Genomic DNA, 27716 nt, shown 5'->3' with positions numbered 1-27716 from the left:
TGGCCCAGGTATCTCTTTCAGGGACATGTTCCCACTGGATTAACTTCCTCCCCCAAGGCTTCATCTTTTAAAGATTCCACTCCCACCCAATAGTGCCACAGGTCAGGGACCAAAACCTTCAACACATGAGCCTTCATGGAGCCCTTCAGATGCAGCTGTAATGATAGCAGAAGACAGAGTGGTCAGAGAGTGAGGGACCATAGCTGGGTGTCCTCACTCAAAGCTGGTCTAATAAGTGCCCCTAGAAATGCACTTGTTGGGCTCATCTGAGTCCTGTGGAAACCCTTTCCTCCTGCTTCTCTTTGTCCTGCACCCCAATTGCCACATGTGCTACTGTCACTATCTTTGGGGACCATTTGGTGCTGGAAAGCTTCAAGCTTGGAAACCCTTTCCTCCTGCTTCTCTTTGTCCTGCACCCCAATTGCCACATGTGCTACTGTCACTATCTTTGGGGACCATTTGGTGCTGGAAAGCTTCAAGCTTGGGAGCATTTCCTTATGGCCAGTTCTGCATGAAACAGAGCCCAGGAACACAGACCAGGAAATAAAAAGCATAGAACACAACCGTGAGAGACAGAAGAAGAGGGTTCTGGATTTTGTTAAATACCTTTCAACAGTACCAGATTAGAGAATCCTTGACTTCTTTGAGGGAGAAGAGATCTGGGAGGGGAAGGGATATTCGGTGAACACATTATGACCTCTGTGACATCGGTGCTAGTTGGAAGTTTTGAGACAGGAGAACCCCAAGACCCCTGGGTAACAGAGAACGCAGTAACTAAGATCTTAAGTGAAATATCACCAGATACTGGAAAGCAGCTATGAATCCCTTTTCAAACGATGAGTAGGACATCCACCAGTAAAAATGAATGATAATTAATGAGACTGAAAATGAGGGCTTTGCTTCAGAAATGGTGTGAGCAGATGGTTCAGAGTTGCAGACTGTGTCTGGAAGTGGCGCAGCCTGTGTGCGATGGGCAGAGCACACCGGGTTGTCACACCTAACTCCTCAGTCGATGACAAAGAGCCTGGGAGGTTGGCACGGATGAGTCATCCAGTAATGGTCTGTGCCACCCAGTGGATTTCTTTGTTCTCTTCCCCCCCCCCATTCCTTTCATCTTTAAACTAATAATGGCAGCTGAACTTTAAATCACACCCTGAAGGAGGAAGCTTACTCACTCTAGTTGTCATGGCTGCCATGAGATGGGATAAAAAAGGAAGGAGGAAGGAGGAATTACTAACGGCGAGTGATGTCAGCTCACCACGCTGGAACCCGTAATACAGACGTGGGATTCGCAGAGAGCATGATTTGTCAGGCTTGTAGGTAACTGGAGTCGTTTCAACTGAATCATGGCTGGAATTTTAAAATAATTGTAGAGTAGTGGTTCATAAATAACATAATGTCAAGACTTTCAGGTTGCCTATTTTTCCTTTGAAAAACCTTCACAAATAAAAACATACATATATCTATGGATGAATGTAGATAGATAGATTCATATATATCCAGATCCTATCTACACACACACACACACACACACACACACACACACACACACACACACACATATTGAGAAGGCAAGAGAATAGTATTTCTTCCACTAAGAAATGACTGGCAGGGAGAACAATGCAATCAGGAGACACCCAACACTCTGTACCAGATGCTGTTTAAAGTTGGTGAGGACTGGGGGCAAATTAGTACCCACCAGCAGCCAGTACTCCATCTAGATCTGTGTCTGAGCTGGTATTCCCAAAGCAGCAACTCTTACATCAAAACATATCCTGGGACTTTGCAAAGGAACATTAGAAAAAATTAATGGACAAACCCATTTCTCCTCACTTTTTTAAACTCATCACAAGGAAATTGAAATTACCAGATGAGAAAGTCAGACAGAGCCCACAATAGAGGAAAAGGCTGAAAGTAGAAGAGAAAGAGGATAGATAAATAGATTGATTAATAGATAGATTCACTTGCTGAGCACTGCATTATCTACCTGCTGATTAAGAAAGACTGCTTCTCTTAAGCTCCTTCATATACTTCATGCAAAGGACAAACAATTGACTACAGAGATAAAGCTTATTCATAGTGCACTTGTATATTGGACAGCAAAATCATTTTTGTTAGAAATCACATTTTCCCAACTTCAGAAGTCAGAGTCCTCTATTTCCAAAGCAAAGCTGTCATTTGCAACATGCTGATCATTTCAAAAAGGGCTGCTGTTAACTCTTTTCCAGGATATGAATCTGTTCAGACATTTAAATATGGAGAGCTGTTTGACTGGAGTCAAGGCAGGTGATAGCGAAGGTCTTGGGTCCTGTGGCATTCTTGTCACATTGCCCATGCATTACTGTTTGTCACTTTATTAAACCATCAGTGCCTATCTTTTGGTACCAAATGAGTATAAAATTAGTGGTTATTCCTTCCCATATTTTTCAGAAGCGAAGCTACAAGACAGGAAGGGCTGGAGTCGTTCCTCACTGAATGTATAACCCTGTGTACGATGTTAGGTGGAAATTCAATTCTCCTAGCTGAAAATGGGACACTTCCCTTATCCTTTGAATGGGACTTGGAGGCTCTGTGAAAACTTCATGTTGCTCAGAGCCAGTGAAAGGACAGGCTTAAATGATCAGACTGCAGCTCCCAGTCTCCAGTCCTTACTTCACACATCGTAGCTCACAAACGTCTGTGTTTCCTTCTGTGTCAGACGAGTGTAAGACTTTCTCTGCCCAGTGCTAGTGTGTTTGCCTATGACTTGACCTTTTATACAGTCATGAGTGTGAAGGCAGTGCAGGAGGAATTTTCCATAGTTGATAAGTAATAATCATTCTTGTTGTACAAATATTACAACTCCTTGGGGTGTTTGCTTGCTGTGTTTGGCATGAGCCTTTCTGTGTGTCACCTGCAGATGAAGGAAAGTAGCTGGGGTGAAATCAAGGCTGCCATTTTGAGTGAGAGGAAATGGAATCTCTGAGGGACCTGGCCTCTGGGCCCACGGTTCTGATGAAGCCAGTTGATAGGGTGGTTATGGTGGGAAGGCCGCTGTGCTAAGCTGGCGTGTGACCCCTCTGTGTTCTCTTGGTTACGCTTACCTTACTGTATCTGCTCCATCAGCGGTCTGCAGCCATTTTGTCCGGACGAAAGGGGTGATGTGGTGTCGTGGCGTGGCTTTGATCAGAGATGTTGATGTATTCTCTTAGTGTTCTCAATACCCTGTTCCTGTATTCAATGGGCTTTGGGGGTTGGTTTGTTTTATTTGATGCTGAGACACTCGGTAGATGAAGGGGTAGATGAAGGACTTCAAGTGATGGCATCTGATTGTGGGTTGATTCAGTTCAGGATCCTTGGCACCCCAACTCAGCCCTGCCCTGAAGTAGCAGAGCACATTTATACACCAGCTGCCACTGCATCCAGAAGGAAGAGGAGAGGAGGTGAGGGAGAGGGAGCCGAGGAGGAAATGGTGAAGGAGAAGGACCACCATCCCCTTGGGTTTGAGGCCAGCTGAAAGCAAGGGCGGGGTGTGGAGAGCACACAGGAGTGGAGACCATTCCCCCGGGAGACTCAGGTCATGGTGACGCCCAGCAGAGGCAGTCAGAAGCCATTCCATTCCACTATTGACAGACCAGCTCCATCTTCAAGGTGTCTTGACTTCACACACAGTGCCAACCAACACCAACTTCTACTGCCCCTCGCCCTCATTCTTGCTGGCTCTCCAACCTGTCCCCGCGGATACCCCCTCTCCCTTCACACAGCAGCACAACCAGATGGCGTCTAGCCCGTCCTCTTTCCTGTCGACACACTAGACCAAAGAGTGGCTCAAAAACAGGAGACCTCCAACCCTGTGAAACATTGCATGGGAGGTAATTCACAACACAAACCTCGCTGGCAATGTCTCGAGCAGGGCTTTGTAAAGTTTCCCTCTACTTAGGCCTCTTTATTTAGTGTCATGGACTTTGATTGCAGAGTAAGAATGTCTGCACAAGCCATAATGGTAAGAAAACTTGGCAGAACCTTATTCAGTAAGCAAGCAGGCAAGCACAAAGGCAGAGAGGCACACCAACAGATGGAGGGCCGGCGCTCACAAAGGGAGAGACACTGAACTCTTTGACATCAGGCCTATCTATAGGATAGAAGAGGTTCAGACTTAAAGCTGTTCTAAGATAAGTGCTTATCTTTGCTCTTAAATTACTCTTGGCATTACCTTTTCCTTACTTGGGTTTTGGGTCTCTAAGACTGACCTGCTCTTTAAACTTTTATTTTTTATTTTTTTTAATTGTAAAAATAGTGTTGACCATTACGTTTGGGCATTCCTGCCACCAAACAGATGTTTATCCTTGAAAGAAGGACTTTGTGTAGGGGCGGGGAGGCGGGGGGAGTCATTTTCCTGCGTGTTTGCTTTTCTGGGATACACACCGTTTTTTATTATGCCCTCTCTGGGTTTTTAGAGTGCATTAATCACTTTGGACCAGCGGGTATAGTCAGATGAAGCTGTTCTTGTTCTTTTTTCCCCTTCTACTAATACTGCAGCTGATGAAGGAATGTGAGGGTTAAAGCAGATCGTGCCTCTGTGTTTCTAAACGCAGTATTTCTGAATTCCTGGCTGCTTCTCACCACTCCTTATTTCCCCTGATTGATCCTGTCTTGGTCATTTCAAAGGAATGGTCCTGAAGTAAGTTATATACAGTGATAGCTCAGGTCTATGTTTATAAAATGCATTATTTCTGAGATGAAAAATGATTTTGAGATTTGTAAATGAAAGAAGAATATGCTTTCAGTCTGGATTTGCCCAGCGTACATTGAAGGCATTCGTGGATAAAGTATAGTCCACAGTTTTGTCACAAAGCATTCCTGCTGCCCAATACATAGTTTCCAGAGTGACTGCAACGCCACTAGCACTGGCTTTGCTGGAGGGTCCCAGCACTCTCCGGGATTCCATGAGTCTTGGTAATCTCAAGTGTGTTTTTTCCCATATGTTAACATTATTGCATGCACACAAGGTAGTTTTATTTTAGAGAAAAGAGGAGCAAACGGGACATGGTGTCCTCCTTGTTGGTCATTTCTTTCTTCACGTTTATGATGGGTTGTCATGTTTTAACCAGAGCTACATTCTTATTTGAAAGGCAGACTTTAAATTCTCAGCTAAGGAGAATAGAAGTCCCTGGGAACAATCTGAATAGAAGCCAGCCCCTGGTGGCTCATGCCTGTAATCCTAGCCACTGAGATCTGAAGATCATGGTTCAAAACCCGTCTCTGAGACTCTCATCTCCAGTTAACCATTTAGCTACCAGTAAACCGAAAGTGGAACTGTAGAGCTCTAGCTAGCCCTACGCAAAAAGAGCTTAGGGACAGTGCCCTGAGTTCAAGTCCCACAACCGCCAAAAAGCCAAAACTCAAAACAGAACATATGCATCTAACTTCTAGTGTTATCTGTCTCACCACACACAGTTGTGTTTATGAAGCAAAGAATTTGTGATTGCTCCATTAGTAGAGGAAAAAATATCCTCATAGGTGACATGAAGTCATAGTCTGAAAATGAGTGACACCCAGAGCCCTTAAGCCTTCAGCTCTTTGTACCAGCATCACGATTATTCAGGTATTTATTTAAATGCGCGCATTATCTTTCAATTCAGTGCTGTTTTAGGAGCTTGGTGCCTTTGCTCAGATGCTTTCCTCCAAGACTCTCCTCAGCCCGCGAGAAGGGCAGGGCAGACAGCGAGCCCTCCGAGCCAGCTTGTTTTACATGCCATATCATTTATGTCAAATGAAAACCTCTGAAACTAATTCTAAGTAGGAAAATAATCTAATTTTCACACATTTCATATGCATCAACTGCTTATAGAGTGATGTCTTCTGTGTGGTTATTTGAATGCTATATTCACTTTCCAGCCATCTGGAGAGATGACGGATGGAGAAACAAGTGTGTGGGGGTGGGTGCGGGCTCCGCCGTGCCAGGCGTACCACGCAGCAGGCACCTGAGAGCGGGAGTGGGGGCCTGTGCCCCACTGGGAAGTCCAGAGCACTTTCAGAGCAGCACTGAGAAGCGGTGCTTCAAGCAGGTCTCTCTCTGCTCTTCGAGGTGAAGGAGCTATGGTGGGCAAAGGGGTGTCCTGTGCTGTCCTTGGTGGCAGGCAGCCGGGGCATCTCTTGGAAGTGGTCAGGTAGCTGTTTAGTATTACAGATCCAAAGTATCGGATGGATCGTCTTTGGGGACTTACTGGATATCATCCAGACAAGAAGGAAGAAAGGAAATAAACTTCAGTTATAGTGTATATGTCTGTCTGTCTGTGGGTGAGAGAGAAGGAGAGAAGTAGAGAGAAAGAGACAGAAAGAGAAAGTAGGTAGAAAGAGAGAAAAGGAAAGAGGGAAAGACAGAGGGATGGAGGAAGAGGAAGGAAAGATGCCCGACTCAAAGGAAGAACAAAAGGCATTCAGAAAAGACTGACCTCAAACTTTAGTAAGGAGGATTCTCCCTCCACCTTAGGGTTTATCCACAGGTATAAGTTAGTTTTATTTTAGAGAAAAGAGGAGAAAATAGGGCATAGTTAGGACGTTAGGAAGCTTAGGAAGTTGTTTTCCTTATTGCTGTCTTCTAACTATCACTGTTCTAGAAGGGCCCAGGTCTTTCATTTTGTGTCTCTATGAAATATATGATCTCCGAAGGACTCGCTCTCCCACTGCTAAGAACTGCGAGATTAACATTGTACCATAACATTAAATAAAATCAGTTAGATGAAAGATTTATGATTTCATTAATCTAAAGTGGTACAGTGGAGAAAAGATAATAAAAGTTAAAGCAAAAAACTGATCAAGTTTTAACCACCCCCTTACTTTTCATGAGAGACAATTGTATTAGGGCCCTTGGCTCTATTAGTACAATAAATTAATGGTTTATAACCTTTATTCTACTCTCTGGGAGCACTTCATAAATCAATTGTAACTACACGTGAGAAAATAGCCTATAAAGTGAGTCTTTCTCATGAGGGCTCCTTTCTTTGGAATGGTCAATGTTGATAAAAAAATAATAAGAATAAACTTTAAGTATTTAAGAGTATCTTTTTAAATGATATCATTTCTAACTGGAATGAGTATGCATACTTATATTTCTTCTTCCTTCTTTCCCTTACAGTGACTGTTTACACACATGCACACATACCATACACATATGTATCAACATATTTTTGTTAAAAATAGTATGTATTCTTGACAAGAAATTTGAAAAAAAATGCAAACTACCCAGAGCTACATTACCAAATGCCAAACGTTTGGTGTCTATCCATTCTGTTTATCAAAAACAATAGTACACATCTTAAATGCTTACATTGTCTCTCTCTTTTCACTTTGAATTTCCTGAAGACAGAGAGAGTGCTTGTGTGTTATCCATTTCCATGTGTGTGTGAGTGTGTGAATTTAGATGTGTGCATGTGTGTACATATACAGAGGTTTCTATGTGTTCACACACATGGCACATGTATCTCTATGTGTGACCTGTGTGCATGTGTGGGTTTCAGAGTCACAGTCTCTGCAGGATTTGGCATACAATAGACACTCGAGCAGGATTTGTTGATTGCGTGTTGGAAATGAAACTAGCCACAATTGAGGTTTTTGTGGCAACTGAAATATTTTTTCCATTAAAAGTATATTTTTCATCTCATTAGGTAAAATTTCATTTTCTTTAGGTAAATTACTGGCTCAAAATAATAAAAGACACTCAATAAGTGCTAAATAAAAAATGGACAATGCCTGTTCCTAATTCAACCTTACTGTCTCAGAAATCAATCCAGACTCCCCTCCTTCAGGCTGGTGGGTGGATTCTGTATGCTTCTTAGGCTGCTTCCTGTTCTTAAAGGGATCTGTAGCAAGTGTAGTAGCTTACAATTGGGGGAGGGGTGGAGGAACCAATTATAAACTAGTCAATAGGTGTAGATCAGGACCTCAGCTTGAAGGGAAGCTATGGGACCTTGATTAGATAGGCTTTGGCTGGAGAAAGGGCACCATGCAGAGATCTAGAGGTGACAGGAGCTGGCGGTGTTTTGAGACAGAGGCAGGACACCTAGAATCAGGGTGTTCACACAGTACTGTTGGTCCAGAAGGACAGCTGAGGCAAATAGCACTTCTGAGAAGTTCCTTTCATATGAATTCCCATACACAGGAGAAAAATCAAGGAGATGATTTTAAAGAATATAGCTCTGGGTGGCAAAATACCTTTGTTGTTGCAATGGTTTATGATCTTTCAACCAGGCAAATGTGTCTTGTAACAACTCCTCAAAACAGTGTTCAGCTGGGTGCCAGTGGCTCACACCTGTAATCCTAGCTACTCAGGAGGCTGAGATCTGAGGATAGTAGTTCAAAGCCAGCCCCAGCAGAAAAGTCCATGAGACTCTTATCTCCAATGAACCACCAAAACCGGAAGTGATGCTGTGGTTTAAGTGGTAGAGTGCTAGCCTTGAGCTGAAGAGCTGAGGGACAGCGCCCAGGCCCAGAGTTCAAGCCCCACAACTGACAAATAAATAAATAGATAGATAGATAGATAGATAGATAGATAGATAGATAGATAGATAGATAGATAGATAGACAGATAGATAGATAGATAGATAGATAGACAAAAAACCCACAGTGTTCATGCTAATGCCTACTTCTGATTTGCTGCCAATCTGCTTCCCAGCCCCAAGTTCACTGAGTCATTTCAGAGGCATATTTGAACACATGTTTTATACCAAGAGTCTTTTAATAAGATGCTCAGGGGAGGTTTGCCCATGAAGAACTAGTCTTGTACATTGGAGGCTGAGTTTCCATGTCAAGCCTTGTGTATAAGGGGGACTGTGTGTAAATCCCAGTACAGCATCCTCTTCTAAGTTTCATCCAAGCTGCTGAGTTTTCATGAAGGGAACAGTGTGGTCTCATCTGTGCTTTAAATGTGCTTCTATCTAAATGAGACATGAGTCCACAAACCGATGTCTGTAGTGACCCAGAAAGAGAGTGATGAAGGACAGGACAGAGGAGTCAGGGAGGAAGTACTCTGTGTCCTCCGAAATGTGTGCTCATGAAACTTCATAGACTTGAAGACCAGAGCCTCTGGTAAAACCAGAACATTCATGAATGTCAGGAACCTTAGGCTCAAGCTCTTCTTAACAAGTGTGAATTGGCTGCAGAAATCATGTGTGGTGCTTTACGAGGTAGAAAGCCTTGGTCTTGAGGAGCTGAACGCAGAAGATGGCTCTAAACCGTCAACGTGACTCACCACACACACATGAGCTTACCTTAGCATGGGGACCGGGAAAATCAGAGAGCAATGTGAGACCTGAAAGTCTTAAGGATGAAAAATTTAGGATCAGACTCTCAGGATGAGGTGTTACAGGGATCATATTTTTAAAAAATAAGGCAAACGTCCAAACACAAGCAGGTGAACCAGAAAGACAGCAGGAGTTTTCAAAGCATTCACAACTGCATTGATATGATTTCCATAATGAAATAATATATAGGATCACATAGTGATTAATTCACAGTGAACTCAAAATAGTAGTTTTGATTCATCACTACCTGCTGTGCGGACCATTCTGTTCTAGGTGAGAATAATTAATTTTTCCTAACCTATAATTATATGTAATTCAACCAAACCACCTTCTTCCAATACCACAAGATACAGTGCATCTATTAGATATGTGTGGCTATAATTATCTTCTCCATGTTGAAGTTAAACTTCAAGAATAGTCTATTTATAACATAGAGAACTTGCATTTTAGTATAAATGTATCCTTCGAGGATGTTTAAGTGTACATTCAGACATTCAGAACCAGGCTACATAGGAAAATATTTCCATTTAGTAGAACTATAAAAATGTTATGTTCTGTGATATTAGTGGTTAAAGGTACACATACATCCTAGTCCATGGTCATCCCTAGAAACTTAATTGATTAAAGCAGAGAGTGGGAACCCAACATGAATTCAGCCTGGAATGAAGGAATAGAGATGAATGGCTGCTTGATTAAGCTGAAACTATATAGTACATTCTGCTTGCTCTGTGGTAACTGTGACTAGTGAGGTGCTGGCCTGGGCAGGCCCTGGCAAATGCTTGATTTATGAACAAATAAGTGAAGGCATGAATAGATGAATGTATGAGTGGATAGGTAAATATATGTACAGGACAGACAGATGGAAAGTTGGTAGATGAGGAAACTCAGGAGAATTGTACAGTGCCCCAGCATACTACAGAGGAAAGAGCCAGGAATGGCTAATCGATTGCTGTTCTTAGTACATTAGAACATATTGAGTTATAGTAATGTGCTTCTCTCAGGATAAGATAACCTAGGAGGCACAGAAACTGTTTTTTTCCATGATAAAAATAGAAGGAACAGCAGTTTAAAGGAGCACAGTGACATTCTTGGATCAGCAGGAAGAAAACAAGTCTGAGGAGATAGCACTGCAGACAGCAGAACACACAGGAGAAAGATGGAATTGTTTGTTTCTCAAGGACAGCACTCTGGCACACTTGCTGGGAGCAGGTTTACATGGGGGAAGATACTCACAGGACACCAGGACACTTACCACATAGCAGGACACTTCGCTGGAAAGTGAATACACCAAAAAGAGACAGCCACTACCAACCCAATGAGATCATGCATGTTATCATTAAGCTAAAAGTGTAGTGTTAAGGTGTTTAGAATCAGGGGGATTAATTCTGATCAATGATAATTAAATGAGCTATTCATTAGCATCAGAGTCACTGGCATTCACAGCAGAACTTATGCAGAAAAACATCCAATACAACATTAACACCAATACTATTATAACTGATTAAGATTATCTACATAGGTGTTTCGTAGACCTCTGTAGATACATAAAGATTATTTCAGGCTGGGTATAATGGCATACATCTGTAATCTCTGTATTTAAGAAGGTAGAGAGCAGGAAGATCTCAGTTAGAGGCCAGGATGGGTAAAAATCTGAGAGTGACCCCATGTCAACAAGTAAGGAGGCACAGTACTGTGCACTTGTCATCCCAGCAAGAGGGAAACAAGGGAGGCTGAGATCTGGAAGATGGGGGCTCCAGGCGGGTAGGATAGTAAGATCCAAGAGACTCCATCGGAATGGAAGGAATTGGGCAGTGTGCTGTGTGGCTGGTATGCCAGATACAGCGGGAATTGTAAAATAAGAATGGCTCAGTCCAAGCTGGGCCTCGCATAAAGCAAGACCCTGTCTTGAAAACAGCTGACTCATGGGCTGGACTCATGGCTCAGAGGAAAAGCACCTGACTGGCAAGTACAAGACCCTAAGCTCAAGCCCCAGTTTGCCATCAACATCACTAGAGAATGAGTTAGATGGAAGGTGTAATCTACAATAATTCCATACAGGAGGCTGGCCTTAGAACTATGAAAAATTAACACTTCTATTTATTGAGTCCAATTGGATGTATTTTTTATAGTCTGGATTAATCAAATAGTTAAGCAGATTGAAGGTGTCTAAGACTTATGTCTGATCAATGTTGCGTCTTAAAGATCTAGGTTCGGGTTATAAACAGGGGCCATTAAATGTGGCCCAGATGAGAGGAGGTGAAGATGTGGCTGTGTTTCGTAAGGTCCCCCGCTCGTGCAGAAAGAAAACAGCATTCGTGACAGGTGGAGTGTTTGTAGGGGCAACTGTGTTTGAATTAATCTGCAGGAAGATCTGGGAGACGGGTGCTTAGCAAACCTGGAGTCAGGGCGTGGGCTAGGCGAGGAGGCATGAGGTCTGCCTGTGCATCAGTGAGCGTTGCGTGGGGGAAGTTTCCATCACAGTTTGTCCAGAGTAGAGTAGGTGTGAGAGGCCCATTATGTTGGGGATTCTGAGGCGGCTCTTGGTCAGCCAGGGCATCGGTGCACAGCAAGCCCCAGACAGACGAAGCCTGAGGAGAAGGCATGCCCAGGACAGCCTTGTAACCCTGTCTGTGTGACATGGGACTGGGAGCAGCCTCGTGGCACCTCCGGCTTGGACAACACCAAGTGACAAGTCCCCACCCTGCCTAAGGCACCCGCGCTCTTGCTGGAACATTTAACAAGATCCCAGGATGAACATGCGGCCTACAATTCGAGAACGCTTATCTCCCAAAGGATGGAGCTTGACTGCATGTTTTCGTGAAGATCTCAGAGGTCCCGGACTAATGGTCTCCCCTGCACTACTGGTGGGTGACCGTAAAGATGCCATAAACTCTAAAACTCATAATCCTCTCTTCCTCTTTCACCAAAATGCACCAGCTGAGCTAGGTAATGTCAGAGGCCTGGAACCACTTGAGGCTGTGGTCAGTCTGTCCCTGGGGTCCACTCTGGGGACTGTGAGTTGACTCAGTCCCCTCCAAAGGTACATGTCCTTGGGGGAATTGTACAGCCATTGAAACAATTTAAATCACTTTGTGGGATCACCAGAATCACCAGATCCTTTCTTTGGGTCATTTAAATTGACTATTCTTTTTGACCAAAGCAAAACCACACAGCAGAAGCTTCCTTCCCTAACTTATCCACTAGATAAACCAAGGCTGATTTTATTATTCAGTCGCAGTAAAAGAGTGGAGACCAAATTAATTCACACGTAGGACTCTGGTAAAAGCCGAGTCTTCTTCAGATTCCTGGCTTCAATTGAGAGGAGAGGATTCTTCCTTTATCCTGCCCTTGTGGAACATTGTTTCCACCTCCGTCATTTTTGCTCTCCTGGACTTCATTAAGACAGGGAAGCTGGGCGCTGGTGGCTCACGCCTGTAATCCTAGCTACTCAGGAGGCTGAGATCTGAGGATCGCGGTTCAAAGCCAGCCCGGGCAGGAGAGACCGTGTGAGACTCCTATCTCCAATAAACCACCAGAAAACCGGAAGTGGTGCTGTGGCTCAAGTGGTAGAGCGCTCGCCTTTAGCTGAAGAGCTGAGGGACAGCGCCCAGGGCCAGAGTTCAAGCCCCACGACCGACAAAAAAAAAAAAAAGACAGGGAAACCTGTGCATTTCAAGAACTAGCACAGGACACCGGCCGTGCTGTTTCTGTCGTGAGTGCTGTTTCAAAGGTGCTGCCAGGACTCAAAGAAGACAAATCATTCACAGAATCCCCCTGCTAGTTCCCTTCTGGCACAACCCACATGCCACCTGCACCCCTCCATTGCTGTCCCAGAGCCCCAGCATTTGTATTTGTCTGCTGCCACAGCCTGTGCCTCCCTAAAAAAAAAATCCCTGAAAATCAGAGCAGAGCTTGGAGCTTTAAAAGTCATCCCTGCCCATTGTGTTAAATCCTCTAAAACCTGTCACTTGAAAAGAATAAATCCATGTCTAATGATTCCCTAATGAAGAGAGGGATGCCTGTGACTCAGAGACAATTTGCTTCTCGGGGGTCAGCGTGACATGAGAGCTTTCGTCTTGGACACGGTCACACTGTCTCTCCACAGCCATGGGAAGAGGCCCCCAGGGAGCCCCTCAGCCTCTCCTTGCTTCTGGTTGGTGAGAAACAGCCTTTCAGGAGAGAAAGTTACAAAACCCAAACTTCCAGGTGATCTGAGATGGTCTCTTAGGCTGATTCAGTGAGTCTTTAACTTATAACACCAAACGTAACCCAGCATTGCTGATTCCCCTTGACCTTCCACAGGACAGATGTCACAATGTCACTGTCTCCCCATCAGTCATCACAGACAGTGTAGATCTCCAGCCTTCAAAAGCCATAAGATTGTATTTTGTCTCATTTGGTCTCTGCTTGTGTCTCTTCTCCTCTCCTCTCTTCTTTTCTCTCCTCCCTTCCCTACCCTTATCTTCCTTCGCTTCTGTTCTTTTCCCTTTCCTTCTCCTTTCTTTTCCTGTCTTCTTCTTTTCTTCTCTTTTGTTCCTTCTAATCTGAATCTACTCTCTCCACATCCATACTACCCATGCATTTCCAGAGTACCAGTCCCTATTCCTCAGGAGGTATAAATGTATCTCATGTCAAACACAGAATGCCCTGTAGCGAGAGAACTAATGATGTATCGGTAGGGTTTTTGAGATACACATGGAAGGATCGAAGCCTCCCTGGGAGTAGAGAAGCCAGTGCGGGAACGTTGTGATTCCATTCACTGCACTCCATCCCCTGCAAACCCTGCTACCCCCAAAACCCAGCTTAGCCACCCATCATCCAAACAGAACGTGATAAAATTCAGGGAAAAAAATGTTAAATTATGATAGCTCTGGTACTAGATCTCTTTTAATCTCTAGCATAACCTAGCTATTACAAGGAAATGTCCAGTCTTTCCAGAATACCTGTAGTAGTGGTGCCACACTTCCTCCCCAGCTGCCGACTCCATCTCTGCAGACATGGCCAGGCCCCAAGGAGTGGCATGTTCTGGGTCTGGCCTTTTCTGTCTCACATTCATCTCCTAGCCTTCCCAGAAGCCCTGCACAGTCCCTCTCCATCCGTCCAAGCCCCGAGGCTTGCAGGACATGATCCTCAGGAGGCCTGTCTAACTGCTTGTTGGTGACTCCTTCCTCTCAAACACTGCGCTCCTAGTACACTGAGCATGGATTTTTGCAGGGACTTTCGCGCCGTTACCCTTTCCCAGTGAACCGTGCTCGCCATGAGGACCAATATCTCCAGAGCACAGCACCCTGTTCAGAGGTGATCTACTTTTGAGTGTTGAATGGACCCGAAGAATGGCTGTGATCATCTCAGCCAACCCCTTCTTTCCTGGCATCTCCAGGTAGCTCCAGGACGGAGCTCCGCGCCCTTGCTCCCATCCCTCGGGTCTTCCTCCATTTATTAGGCCATTGTGTTGACCATCATTCTCTCACAGTGCCATGATGGAACTCAGGTTTCTCTGAATGTTGCCGGAGGATTGGTTTTCCCGTCATAATTAACATCCCACAATCAGCAAGGAGCAGAGCCGCAGTTTCGCTCTTCCCCACACCCTCCCTAACGGGACCAACTATTCTTCCCACCAATGCCACAGCACATCAGCAGTGGAGAAGGAAAGTAGGAGACCTTGAATTATGGAATATAGCTAGAGAGAAAGCAGATAAAGGTTAGAACACGCAGGAGCCCCCTACATGCACCTGTGTGACTGTCCTGACTTTCACCCAGCTCAGAGAAAATGAAATGAAGGTGATGTCTAGTCTGCCAGAGGTCTTTGAGTTAAGCCAGGCATTGAGGAGATCTCCCCAGGGGTGGGACACCATCAGTCTGACTGTAATCCTGTGAACTTTTAGGTCAAGTCTGCAGAAAAACAGTTGCATTCAGGAAGGAGTTCCAGGGAAGGTGGCACTGACACTGTACATCTGGATTAAACTCCATTTCCATGTGAAGAGGTCCATGAAATGTCTCAAGCTAAGCACCCTGGAGACAACTGTGACCTATAAACACTAACGGTGCCTAATGGCATGTGCATGTGCACCAGCCCTGCGTGCCACTGTGATGGGAAGCTGGCACAGTGATATCCCCGTTTATGCTTGTGGCACATGTGTTGGTCTCCTGCCTGTGTTACTGGTGTTTGTCTCAAGTGCCAAGAATACAATCGTGAACATGTGGCAGGCAGAGTTTTCCTGTTTTCTCTCCCTAATGGAGCAGCGCCATTGGGTTTCTTGACTCTTCCCCTTGGTCTACAGTGGGCTGTTCTGCAGTAATTCAGATCTGCTTCCCCACAAGCCTGTGAGCTCTTGACATGCCTGTGAGGATGTGCGTTCCCACACACACCCCACTCTCTGAACTCTTAAAAATAAGTACAACGCATGGTAAAATTGCTTGAAGGTTGCCAGGATGTAGTGTATCATTCTGCTGCTCAGGGATTTCTGTCAGTAGCTATCTTCCTTCATAGAAACATGTCTCGAAAGTCTCCGATGTTTGACATGGAAACTCATTCGACTCCATGCTGCAACTTCTTCATTAAAATTCCAGGGAGTGATGCACCTGGTATTAAGTACTGGGGCACATAGCCCTTGACTTGTACTCAGAGATGGACATTTGTACTCAGCGATGACTTTCTTGAGACTTTTGAAGTCCGATAACCATACTGGCTTTCCATCTAATATTGCACACTGCCATGGGGAAACACTGAGTAAAACCATTTCTGGTATCAGGTTTATGCTCGATTTTGATCTCTGTGTGTTCAATTTCCCTGTTGGGAGTGGGCAGAAGAAAGAGACCACACCAGTCATGGGCTGGTTTGGCTCTGGATGGAAGGGCTTATTCCCCACACCATGGTATCTTCAGGCAGAGAGCGCAGAACAATGCTGTGGTGTCACCGCTGGGGTGCATTGTCGGCATAGACATCAGAACAAAGCCTTTAGCGATTTGAACAGATAGGATGGTGTTTAAAAACTCATAGGGATACATAATTAATTTTCCTCTACTGGGAAAATCACCTATGTGACCGTTTTCCCATCGCCATGGTAGCATCTCCAACCAGTGAAATGTATCCCTAACGTGTGTGTGTGTGTGTGTGTGTGTGTGTGTGTGTGTGTGTGTGTGTTTTAGATGGGCATTCACAAAGTGTTCCTGAAGTACTGGCACATGGACCAGCTCAGTGACCTGTGTCTCCAGCTACAGCAAAGAATCATAACCTGCCAGAAAGGTAAGCGCCACCCGTCAGCATGCCACAGCCCCTTTGAGCTGTTAGGTTCTAGATCATTAAATGAACCCTGAGTCTAAGTGCTTGTGAGACCAGCATTGTCATACCTCCTCATCAGCCCCCCACCCCACCCCGAGCCTCCTCAAGGCAGAGTACTGAGCTATAAAAAGCCTTGTGCCTTGACATGTTGTATGTATGTGTTTACAGACCCGCTCGCTTATGCCTGTGTGGGTAGATTCCCCATCACATTTTAGATGAAGTTCTTATGGAGTATCCAGGCTTAGCACTCTCTGTCACCAGCACAGATGATAAGGTTGTGCCTTAGACTGGGTGTAGGGAACATTGCCCAGCTGCTAGTGTCTGGACAGCACTTACACTCTGCCGAGGTCTGGGAAGTGATCACCAGCCAACAAGTTTTCTGTAAGGCCACACCAGCCCGAGAAAATTCCTTGATTGATTTTCCCTCCATCAAGTGAAGATACTATCCAGGGTGATTTCTTTGCTGGCAGATAGCATCTGTGTATCCAGCAAAGAAGATGTTCCATTTTGAATCTGTGTCCTGTTGGAATCCAGGAGATTGTTAAGGAGGGGGCCTGTTTTCCAGGAGGGAAACCGACCTGTCTTCAGTGTGTATTCAATGTCCCACAGCAAGGGGTCCCTTGTGACCTTTCTGCATGTGCTTAGGATGTATTCCAATGATACCTTGTCCATGAGGATTTTGTTTTTGTTTTTTTTTTAAAGTTATGCCTCTTGTAAAATGGCTATGCATTTGACACTCTTTAGTGGGCTTCATTGTTTAATTTTTAAAGAAAGATAACAGAGGAAGGAATTTTACCAGATGCCAGTGGTTGGTATAACATGCTGAGCTTGGTGTTCTAATGTGGTTGAAAGTGTTACTCTAGCCACGGAGTAAGTGCCTGCCTGCTCTGGAGCTTCGTGGCAAATCCTCCTGTGGTCCCTTGGAGCCATTTCTCTCCCGTGGGGCCTGGGAGAGCCTTGAGAAAGGGAGGGAACAGCCTTCACCCTCTTAGTTCAGAACCTTCCCTATCCTCTCCTCCTCTTCTTCCTCTTCCTCTTCCTCTTCTTTGAGATGGGAGTTCACAAACTAGACTCTGTTCTATCTCTCTCTGTGTCTGTGAATGTGTGTGTGTCACTCTCTCTGGCTTATTATAAGCCGATCCCTGTGACTTCATTCTTCATTAGTACAAGGGAGAGGCTGAGCCCCAGAACTATGTTGAACACCCCTCTCTTACAGACGTCATGGGTGTGGGCCGTCCTGCACCTGCTCAGAAGGCGTCTGACGCCCCTGTCCCTCTGTCCCACCTGAGGACAAGGAGGACAGCACTGAATTCCACCCCAGAGATGGGGACAGGATGAGCACTGTCGCTGTAACATGGCGTGCAGCTGGAGAACAGCACTGGCATTCTACTGGGCAGTGTCCTGACAGATCACCGGGGAAGTGTACCCTCTCCTACCACAAACACAACTAGAAAATTCTATTCTGTTTTGCTCCAAAGACAAAGTTGTCATACACAGCCAACTCAGAGCAGAGGGTGTGAACAGAACCCTGATTCTGGTCACCATTTGATAGAAAGATTAAAAAAAAAGCACACGGAATAGCAAGCAAGGTACCAGTGGCTCATGCCTGTAATCCGAGGAGCTATGGAAGATCTGAGGGTTGTAGTTTGAAGCCAGCCTAGTCAGGAAAGTCCATGAGTCTCTTTTCTTCAATTAATCACCAGAAAACTGGAAGTGGCGCTGTGGCTCAAAGTAGAATGCTTGCCTTGAATAAAAAAAGCTCAGGGACAGCACCCAGTCCCCAAGTTCAAGCCCCACATCCAACAGGGAAAAAAAACTGAATGGCCTTTAAAATGGCATCTGGACAAAAGCCATAATTTCATTTCCCCTAAATAAAATAATGGCCATAAAAGCATTTTAAACGACAGATGCTTCAATGTACAGCAGTAATTATTGATTTTTATTTTTATATGTCTCAGAATAGTTCCCTCAATATTATTTGCCAATATTAAATTCACTCAAAAAACATATATAATTCAAAGCCATTTCTATTTTATAGAAAGTTATCATTTTTTCTTGGTAAATATTCAAGGAAGAGAGATGTAACTTGTAGTTTGATATTCAAACATTGCCATTTCAAACTATTCCTTCTAGAAGTTTCTATCTGACCCCAATGGACCAGAAATTGTAGGTCTTTTTGCACCCACAATTCCTCCTAATCTCAGAACTTAGAAGTTAGAGGGCTGGCATCACAGAGGTTGACGGGCTCATGTCAGGCGTGGACAGACAGACAGACCCCAGGACAGCAGGTTGGGCCCAGGCTCAAGCAGCCAGGCCAGTACCCTTTTCAAGATGGCAGCTGCGGCGTTACACCCTGTGGTCATTGTCGGCCAGTTCTTCCTATGGATTGCAAATACGCTTCTTTGTGGCGTGCTGATCTGTCTCCATAGTGAGTCACAGGTCATGTCCGGCCGCACTGCAGGCCACACGCAGGGAGGGAGTTTGGCTTCCTTGACCCTGCCCTGGCTTTGCCTTCATTACTCTGTTTATTGAAATTATTGAAACTATTGAAACCAAGATAATTCCACTATAATTGTGGCCTACACAGAGATATTCATCATAGATGTGTTCAATTTGACCCAACCTTAAATAGTGTAAGTCAGGTGCTATTAAGTGTTGGTCTTTGATTTTTATTTTTTATTCTTACAAGTGGTGCTGGACAACTGAAGCATATTCACATCCTTGTTCCCAATATTTACACACATTTCTAAACCTCCTTTCCCAGGTAACAGAGAGGATACATTTCCTATTATTTCTACACAATCTGTCTAGTCTTCGATGCAGTGCTAATGTCTTTAGGAATTAAATCAAATCCTAGAAGGACAGTACACAGGGTATTTCAGGGACTAACTTCAGGAATCTTCAAGAAAATATCAGGAAAAATGATCACCGTAGCCCCAAAGTGAGGTCTGCACCCCCAATTCTCTAGACTTTGCTGCTCCTTGGCTCACCCATTTAATGCTAAGCTATCAATGTCTACTTTACATTACCATAATGTGTAGGGAACCGTGCTATGTCTAGGCAACCTCAGCACCATCACTACTGAACTTAAGTATCCTCTTCAATACAATTAGAATATTCTAGCAAATTCTAATTATGGATTAAACAGTGTCTTCTTTTATAAATTATTTTTATTTGTGCATCTCTGTGATTTGGGGTTTTTTTGTTTTGTTTTCCTTTTGGGTCCACTCACTAACCCTGGGTTATGTTTTGGGGGAAAGTCATAAGAGGTTTTCTAGCACGCCAGCATGTGCTTCAGAAAATGAGCGCTAAGCGGCACGAGATCACGTCCATCAAGAACTTCCTGGAGGACACGGAGGACATGGCGCTGAGAACCTACGACGCCCTGGTCATTCAGAACGCTTCGGACATCGCCCGGGAAAATGACCGGCTCAGGAAGGAAATGCATGCCCCTTACCACAGAGAGAAGGAAGAGGCCAGGAGCAAGCAAGAAGAGGGCGTGAAAAGGTAAAGACTGTTTGCAAAGTTACTTCCCTTTGTGAGCAACCAGAAGGAGTTGTGAGGACTCTCCAGGGTCTTTGTATAAAGTTCAATCCTAGGACCCCCGTCTCAGAAAGAAGCTTGTGTGCTGTGCTCTTTGAACCCCAGCATCTAAGAGATGCTTTCCTTTCATGAATTTGATGCCATGTGTGTTAATTCGGTCATAGGAAGAAGTACTCGTGGCAAGAGCTACCACACTTGGGTCACATCAGCTCAAGACGTAAAGCATGGCTATATTTCTGTAGTAGCAAAAACATACCACTGGACTTTTGTGGGTTCTATGCAAGTGGGATATATATATATATATATATATATATATGTAGATACATATATATGTATCTATATATATATCTAGATATATGTATACACACACATATAGTGGCTGGCTTATAGTAACTTCTGAAGGGAAGTGAGGAAGGGAGAAGAGAAACACTGTCATAATATTGAATGCATATCCTATGCAAGTGGGAAAATTGAAAGAAGAGTTTGTGTTGAAAGGGATGGGGGAAAACATTGATCAAGATGCCCTGTACTTTTAAACTGGCACCAGGAATGGTAACTCCTTTGTAAAACCACTTAAAGAGAATAAAAAATGTATTTTTTTAAAAAAATTCTGGAAGTCTGACCAGAGGAGACCCCTGAGTAGTTGGCATCATCCCACACGGAGCGGATGCAGACAGACACAGGCTCAGAGGACTCAGTTCACACAGAAAGATGTTTATTTTTCCACAGGAACTTGCTTAATATTGTGTTTCTCCCGGAAAATGGCTGTCCTTGCCATTGCTGCCTATGTCAAATGATTTCTTTTTCCTGAAAGTGGAAATGGCAATGTGTCTCTTGCTAATTAGCTCCCAGTCTCTTAGTGATTAAACACGGGGAAAAAAATTCCCTTTGTACAGAAAGCTGTAATTAAACATTATAGGGAAAACAAATTATCCACTGAGTGTCACACTCCCATCCTTGGTGACTTTATTTTCTACATGGGAGTCTGGCTCTGGCTGGGGATGGGCCTAGGCCCTGTTGGTGTCTGCCACAGAGAGATAATTATAAACAAACGCTCAGAACTTCCTTGTAAAATGGATGCATCTTGCTAGCGCATGATTATGTTGACGTGTGAATCCAGAAGGAAGTTTTAACTATTAATTTCCAATGGCTTCCAGAATAAAATTGATTATTTTCTCTGCTGGAACTAAGCAGTCACCCCAATTTCTCCATTTGATCATGTATTTATTTGCCTGATAGAAAATTAAGTGGAGAGACATTCCTCTATTTGGTGAGTTCTAGCAGTTGACTCCTCAACATAGGAAGACACAGGGGAAAAAAAATAACAGTTCTGCACATTAACTCACCCATTATTGGTGAAATGTCAATATATAGAGAGAAATAGAGATGTGGAGAGAGAGATGCTAAATTGTAAATGCTCAGTAGCTCTGCACGGGAAGGGAAACTGTGGTGAACTTAAGCACGGACGATGTGTCACTAACTGTTTATTGAAATGGATTTCTTAAGATTATCATTCAGAGGGAAATGCTGGGTTTGGGGATGTGCCTAAGAATCGGAGTGTGAAGAACTCATTCTGTGAATGTGTGATAGCAAACGTGGTTCCTTTTTCAGTCATGCTACGTTTGTGAGAGGATTTTTAAAGGCTGTCGGGTGAGGGTGAATAGCTGCCGCCCCCTCCCCTCCACACTTCCTCCTGGACAGGGCTGCGCCGGGCAGGGCTGTGGGGGGGTACTGTCCAGCCACTCTCCTCAGAGAGACAGCCCCCCTCAGCAAAAGTGGATTTATAGCTGTGGCCTCCGTGATGCATCCAGGCCTCTGCAGCCTGTCCCTGTTGTTTTCTGTCCCTAGAAGAGCTGAAGACCAGAGTGGCTGCCGATACTTCCAGTCCGGCTCCATCCCCGTGCCTGTGGAGGGCCTGGCCCAGGCCCTGGCTGCTGCTCCGTCCATCCGCTCTCCATCCCTGCACTCAGCGTTCAGCCTGGAGGAGGGCAGCGGCCTCCCATCGCCTCGGAAACAGCCCCCACCCAAGCCAAAGAGAGACCCCAACACCCGGCTGAGCGCCTCCTATGAGGCAGTGAGCGCCTGCCTCTTCACCAGCAGCGAAGGTTAGCCAAAGGGGGGCTGAGGAAACTCACACTCAAGCTCATGCACGCTCTGACTGCCGGTCTGTCAGTACCCCCCTCCCCCCCACCGTGCCCCCCAGACTAGGAGGACGGCCTTAATATATTTCTAATAGAAGTAAATCCAATTGTTGGCTTGCTGGTGGCTGTTTAATCATTCAAGGTACAAAATATTTATTCAAATCTCTAAGCCTCTTAAGGAAAAGCTCCTTACATAGCATTTCCTTCACTCCAGGCTGAACCTCGGCCTGGACTAAGCAGCCTCCCCGGAGAACCAACTCCTGAAGTTGGTCTCCAGTCCATGAACCGAAAGCCTAAAAAGTCAGGCTTTCCTGCCATCACAATCAACTTACTAGCCAGATGCTGGGGGAAAACCATCCACACAGAAGAGAATTAATGGCCACAGAGCTCAGCAAGCGACAGACACTGCAGACTAGCTCAGAAAGGGCTCGGCGGGGCACATGGCACATTCGCCATCAGTCCTGGAACCACCTCTCGCGAGAACGTGAGAGGCCGGGATGGTTTGTCGCCCCTGCTGTGTGCCAGGCCCCATTCCACACCACTTTGGCTCAGTGGCCATGTTCCTCCCAGGTAGATCTGATTCCATGACTTCATGCTTCTACCTGAGGCTTTGTTCATTTATTCATCTCGCCTCTGCATGTCATAGCGTTATCTTTATTTCTATCAAAAGGTTAGAAGAAGATCTGGAGTCTCTCTCAAAGTGATTTGTGAGCCTGGGTCTCCCAAGAGAAGGAATACAGGGAGGTTGATTTGCTATCAGAGCCATTCACGTGTCATCTTAAAAAGTGAAGTTCCAGTCATGTGCCAGTGCTCACACCTGTCATCCTAGCTGCTTGGGAGGCTGAGATCTGAGGACTGTGGTTCAAAGCCAGCCTTGATAGGAATGCCTGTGAGACATATCTGTGACTCTTATCTCTAATTACCTACTAAAAAAAAAAAAAGAAGAAAAGAAAAAAATCCAGGAGCAGGGTTTAAGAAATAGAGTACTAGCCTTGAGCTTAAAAGTTCAGTAGCCAGGCCCTGAGTTCAAGCTCCAGGACACACACACACACACACACACACACACACACACACACACACACACACACACACACACACACACACACACACACACACACACACACACACACAGCCAAGTTCCAAAAGACAAGTTCCGAAGACAATTAGGGGGCTAGAGGTACTTACTAAAAAAGGCAATATGAACAGGTATTTTGTACCTCAAAACATAAAACCATTTATACAAATATTAATACATTATATATTTATATAAATATATAATATGTAATATGTAAATGTTTATATTTATATAAATAATTGATGATATTTATATAGTCACCCTTTTTTGCAAACTCTTAACAAGTTAGGGCCAGCTGTTTGAAACAAAGTTCTCTCCAAGTCTGGGTGGCTGTCAGCACATAGAGGTTGGGAAAGGAAGACCAAGCCCCAGCCTCCACATCCTCATGTGGGGATCTGCAGGCCCGTGTGCCCTGCCTGGTGCGCAGACATTCTCTGTCCTGTTGGGAAGTGCAGCCATCCTGGGGGCTAGCTGTGACAGGCTGGCAGATGTCACTGCTTAGGAGGTGGCCACATTCTGAGGGTCACAGGTGGTCTCGGGCACTGCTGCCTGCACCTGAAAAGGTCCGAAGGTCTGCCTTCTCTGGGACAAGGGTGCAAAGTCCTCCACGGGATGTGGATGGACGTGGAGTGGGGAGGAGGAGCAGCGTCTGCTCAGCACTGCTGGAGTCTCAGGGACACGTGCCTCCGCTGGCCCACCCCTGGCCCACTCATGGCTCTGGCCCAGCCACGGACCCCCAAGCTATTGAAAGCGTGTCCTGTCCCTTCTCCACAGAACCCTGGCTATGCATGGAGTTGGAATCATGGATCCACTTCGTGGTTTCATTTGCCAAGGCACTGTTTTTTTTCTTTCTTTCTTTCTTTTTTCACCAGTCCTGGAGCTTGAACTCTGGGCCTGGGCGCTGTCCCTGAGCTGCCTTTGCTCAAGGCTAGTGTTCTACCACTTAAGCCACAGTGCCACTTCTGGCTTTTTCTGTGCATGTGGTGCTGGGGAATCAAACCCAGGGCTTCACGCATGCTAGGCAAGCACTCTACCACTAGGCCACTTCCCAGCCCATGGTTTTCTTTTAAAATGAGTGTAATTGTGAGTTTCTTGTAGAGTAGTCCCTTGCACCCACCCCACCCCCAAGTGCTGTGAATGTCTCCTGAGCAGGCACACGCCCATTAAAGAGACAGATTTAACGCCTGGTGAGGGTCCGCGTGGACCTTTCTTTGCATCCTTCCCACACAACTTCCCTTGCTGAGAAACATTATTTTCTATTGCCTGAATTTCTGGCAGTGAAGTCTTCACAGCACACTCTTCTGACACCAGTGGGTGGGCGGAGGTGATACTGGACTAGGACCTCCGTGCCCTAACTCGGCAGCATCCCCTGCCCCGCCCCTGCCTGAGGACGCCCAGAGCAGTAGGAGAGAGTTTACCTGACAGAGCATCATCAGGTAAACTGAGGCAGATGGGGAGTGAGACCAGGATGCTCTTCCCATAAGGCCCAGGCTGGCCGGCCTCGGTGGAACGGCGTAACACAGAAGTGTCCTGGCGGGGCAGGCCGCTGGGGACAGAGTCTGAGGGCCAGAAAGAGGGGATTGGGGCTGTGTCTGTCATGGAAACAGCTAAAACACTTTGAAACTCACATCAGGTCCATCTGTCCATCCTGGCCACACCCATGTCCCTGCGATGGACGGGCAGCTGGCTGAGTAGTCAGCACGCCAGCACCAGGTGCCGCAGGGTAGCTGCTGGCTTGGGGGCTCGGGGCAATATCCCCCTCACCCCCCCTACCCCCTCAGACTGAGGAGAGGCGAGAGGAGAGAACAGGGAACGGGACTTGTTGGCCGGTGTTGGATGGGGACTAAAATGCCACCCATATGCCCTAATGAGAAATCCCAAAGGGAAGCATTTTGTGGGAGAAAACATGTGTGTCCTGCCAGGGTGTGATCACATTCCACGCAGACCCAAGTCCGGATCTGTAATGGGTTCTCTGCGCTCCTCTGCGCTCCAGGTCCCTCCACAGGCCCAGAGCTTGGAACTCCCACGCCACGTGGCCCAGCAACGTGGGAACTAGGCCAGACTGCCTCTGTGTGAGGGGGTGGGTGGGGGGAGAGGTCTCTACAGAAGTCAGGGACTGTCCCAAGTTCAGGCTCAAGAAGAGCATGCCCTGTGGAAAGGCAAAGCCCGTGAATTGAATTGATCAGGTGTTCAGAGTAAGCCTGGCCTGTGGCTGGCTGTGGGCAGCAGAGGGGAGGCCTCGCGCACTGCGAGGTGCTGGGGTGAGGCAGGCCAGGCCGAGCACCCTGCACTGCAGGCCTCTGCTCTTCCCAAAGTAATGCAGGACTTCGCATTACTCTAGCTAACAAAGCTAATCGTGAAAGTACAGAGGAGCTCTTCACACCATCCTCATCCTGCCTTGTTCTGTGACAGTCTCTCACCTTGGAACCCAGGCTGGCCTTGAACCTCCCAGCCTTCTGCCTCTAATTCCAGAGTGCTATGGCATGACAGGTGTCCACCACCACAGCTGGGCTCCGGCTCTATGGGGTTGACACCTGTGTGTGTGTGGGGGGGGTGATGTGTGTGTTGTGTGGAGACACTGAGAACCAAGCCAAGCCCTTGTCTGTCTGTCTGTCTGTCTGTCTGTCTGTCTGTCTGTCTGTCTGTCTGTCTGTCTGTCTGTCTGTCTGTCTGTCTGTGTGTCTGCCGGTGTGTCTGCCGGTGTTGATCTTCAGATCAACCTGTGGCCCGGCCTTCTTTCCAAACCCCTCCCTGTGACGAGGCGCCCGGCTGCAAGCTCTGCACATCATCCGGGCGGGAGCGAGGGTACAGGAGGGACAGGGGACAGACAGGGGGACAGGGACAGGGGATGGGATCAGGGGATGGACCGGGGACAGGGGACAGGGGACAGGGGATGGGATCAGGGGACGGACTGGGGACAGGATCAGGGGACGGGGGTCAGGGGACAGACGGGACGGGCAGGGGATGGGGTCAGGGGACAGGGGCAGGGGACAGGCAGGGGATGGGCAGGGGACAGGGATAGGGGACGGGATCAGGGGACGGACCCGGAGACAGGGTTAGGGGACGGGGACAGGGGTCAGGGGATGGGCAGGGGCTGGGGTCGGGGGACGGGGACAGAGGTCAGGGGACGGGCAGGGGATGGGGTCAGGGGACAGGGACAAGGGACAGGGGACAGGGGATGGGCGGGGGACGACAGGGGATGGGCAGGAGACGGGCAGGGGACGGACAAGGCCACCGGCTTCCCGCGTCGGGTGACGCCCTCCTCCTTGGTTTCCCCTCCAGCTCTGACGCGCCGCCGCCCCCACAGCGACGATTACAGCGCGGTGAAGAAGATCCCCCCTCGGAAGCCCAAGAGGAGCCCCAACACCAAGCTCAGCGGCTCCCACGAGGAGATCTGGGGCCCGCGGCCCTTGGGCGCGGCCGGCGCGGGCGTGGTGCGCCCGGGGCCTTCGTGCGCCCTGCCGCTGCCACTGCGCCCGCCGCTGCCGCTGCGTCCTGGCGAGCGCGACGGCGAGGACGAGGATGAGGACGCGGAGCCCGTGTACATCGAGATGGTGGGGAACGCGGGCGGCGCGGGCGCGGCGGGCAGCCCCGAGCACGAGGCGGTGTACGAGGAGATGAAGTTCTTCCCGCCCGAGGAGGCGGGCGGCCCGGGCCTCGGCTCCGGCCCCGCGACGCCCCGGGACCCGGGCGACATCCCCGCCCCGTTCCCCAACCTGCTGCCCCACCGGCCGCCGCCGCTGGTCTTCCCGCCCGCCCCAGCCGGCGGCTCCCCGGCCTCCGACGAGTCCCCGCTCACGCCGCTGGAGGTGAAGCGCTTGCCGGTGCTGGACACCAACCTCAAGTACCCGGTCCCGCCCGACGGCGCGGGCCCGGGCTCCCCGCCGGCCGACGGCCAGGGGCCCGCGCCGCCGCCCGCTGCGCCGCCGCCGCCCGCCGCGCCGCCGCCGCCGCCCGCCGCGCCGCCCCGGGCGCCCCCCAGGCCCGGCCCGGCTCCGCCGCCGCCGCCCGGCCCGCGCTCGCCCGCCCGGGCCCGCGCCGCCTCGCCGCCCGCGCCCCACCGCGCCCGCCGAGAGCTGGCCGGCCTCCTCCTCGCGGGCCGCGGCGCGCTGCGCAGGTCGGCGGCGGGGCGCCGGATCCGGGAGCCCGAAGGTGAGCGGGGCCCGGGCCGGGGTGGGGGTGGGGGGCCGGCGTCCGAGGGGGCCCTGGGCAGGGGGCGGCGGCATCCATGGGGTCCCTGTTACCCCAGGACCCCGGCATCCGTGAGGGCCTGTTACCCCTGGGAGATCCCCAGCACTGGAGGTATCTGTAAGGTCCCCGGTATTCTCGGGGTCCCCGGTATGGGGCTCCCGAGGGTCCAGAGGGCAGAGGTGCGCGCCCTGCCTGGGCCTGAG

The 27716-nt window shown here is 47.6% G+C and overlaps 1 protein-coding gene across 1 annotated transcript in view; it reads left to right on the top strand.

The window, feature by feature from the left end:
* Window positions 1–27716, top strand: part of Myo16 (myosin XVI) — a 368989-nt gene that overhangs the window by 298923 nt on the left and 42350 nt on the right. Inside the window, exons 29-32 of the mRNA XM_070003305.1 lie at window positions 16431–16527; window positions 19824–20070; window positions 21958–22211; window positions 26605–27474. Of these exons, the coding sequence (XP_069859406.1) occupies window positions 16431–16527; window positions 19824–20070; window positions 21958–22211; window positions 26605–27474 (1468 nt within the window). The remainder of the gene's footprint in view (window positions 1–16430; window positions 16528–19823; window positions 20071–21957; window positions 22212–26604; window positions 27475–27716) is intronic.

Source organism: Dipodomys merriami, unplaced genomic scaffold (assembly GCF_024711535.1).
Source record: "Dipodomys merriami isolate MVZ:Mamm:240054 unplaced genomic scaffold, mDipMer1.0.p SCAF_6, whole genome shotgun sequence".
NCBI lineage: Eukaryota > Metazoa > Chordata > Mammalia > Rodentia > Heteromyidae > Dipodomys > Dipodomys merriami.
This window is presented reverse-complemented; position numbering and strand designations above follow the sequence as displayed.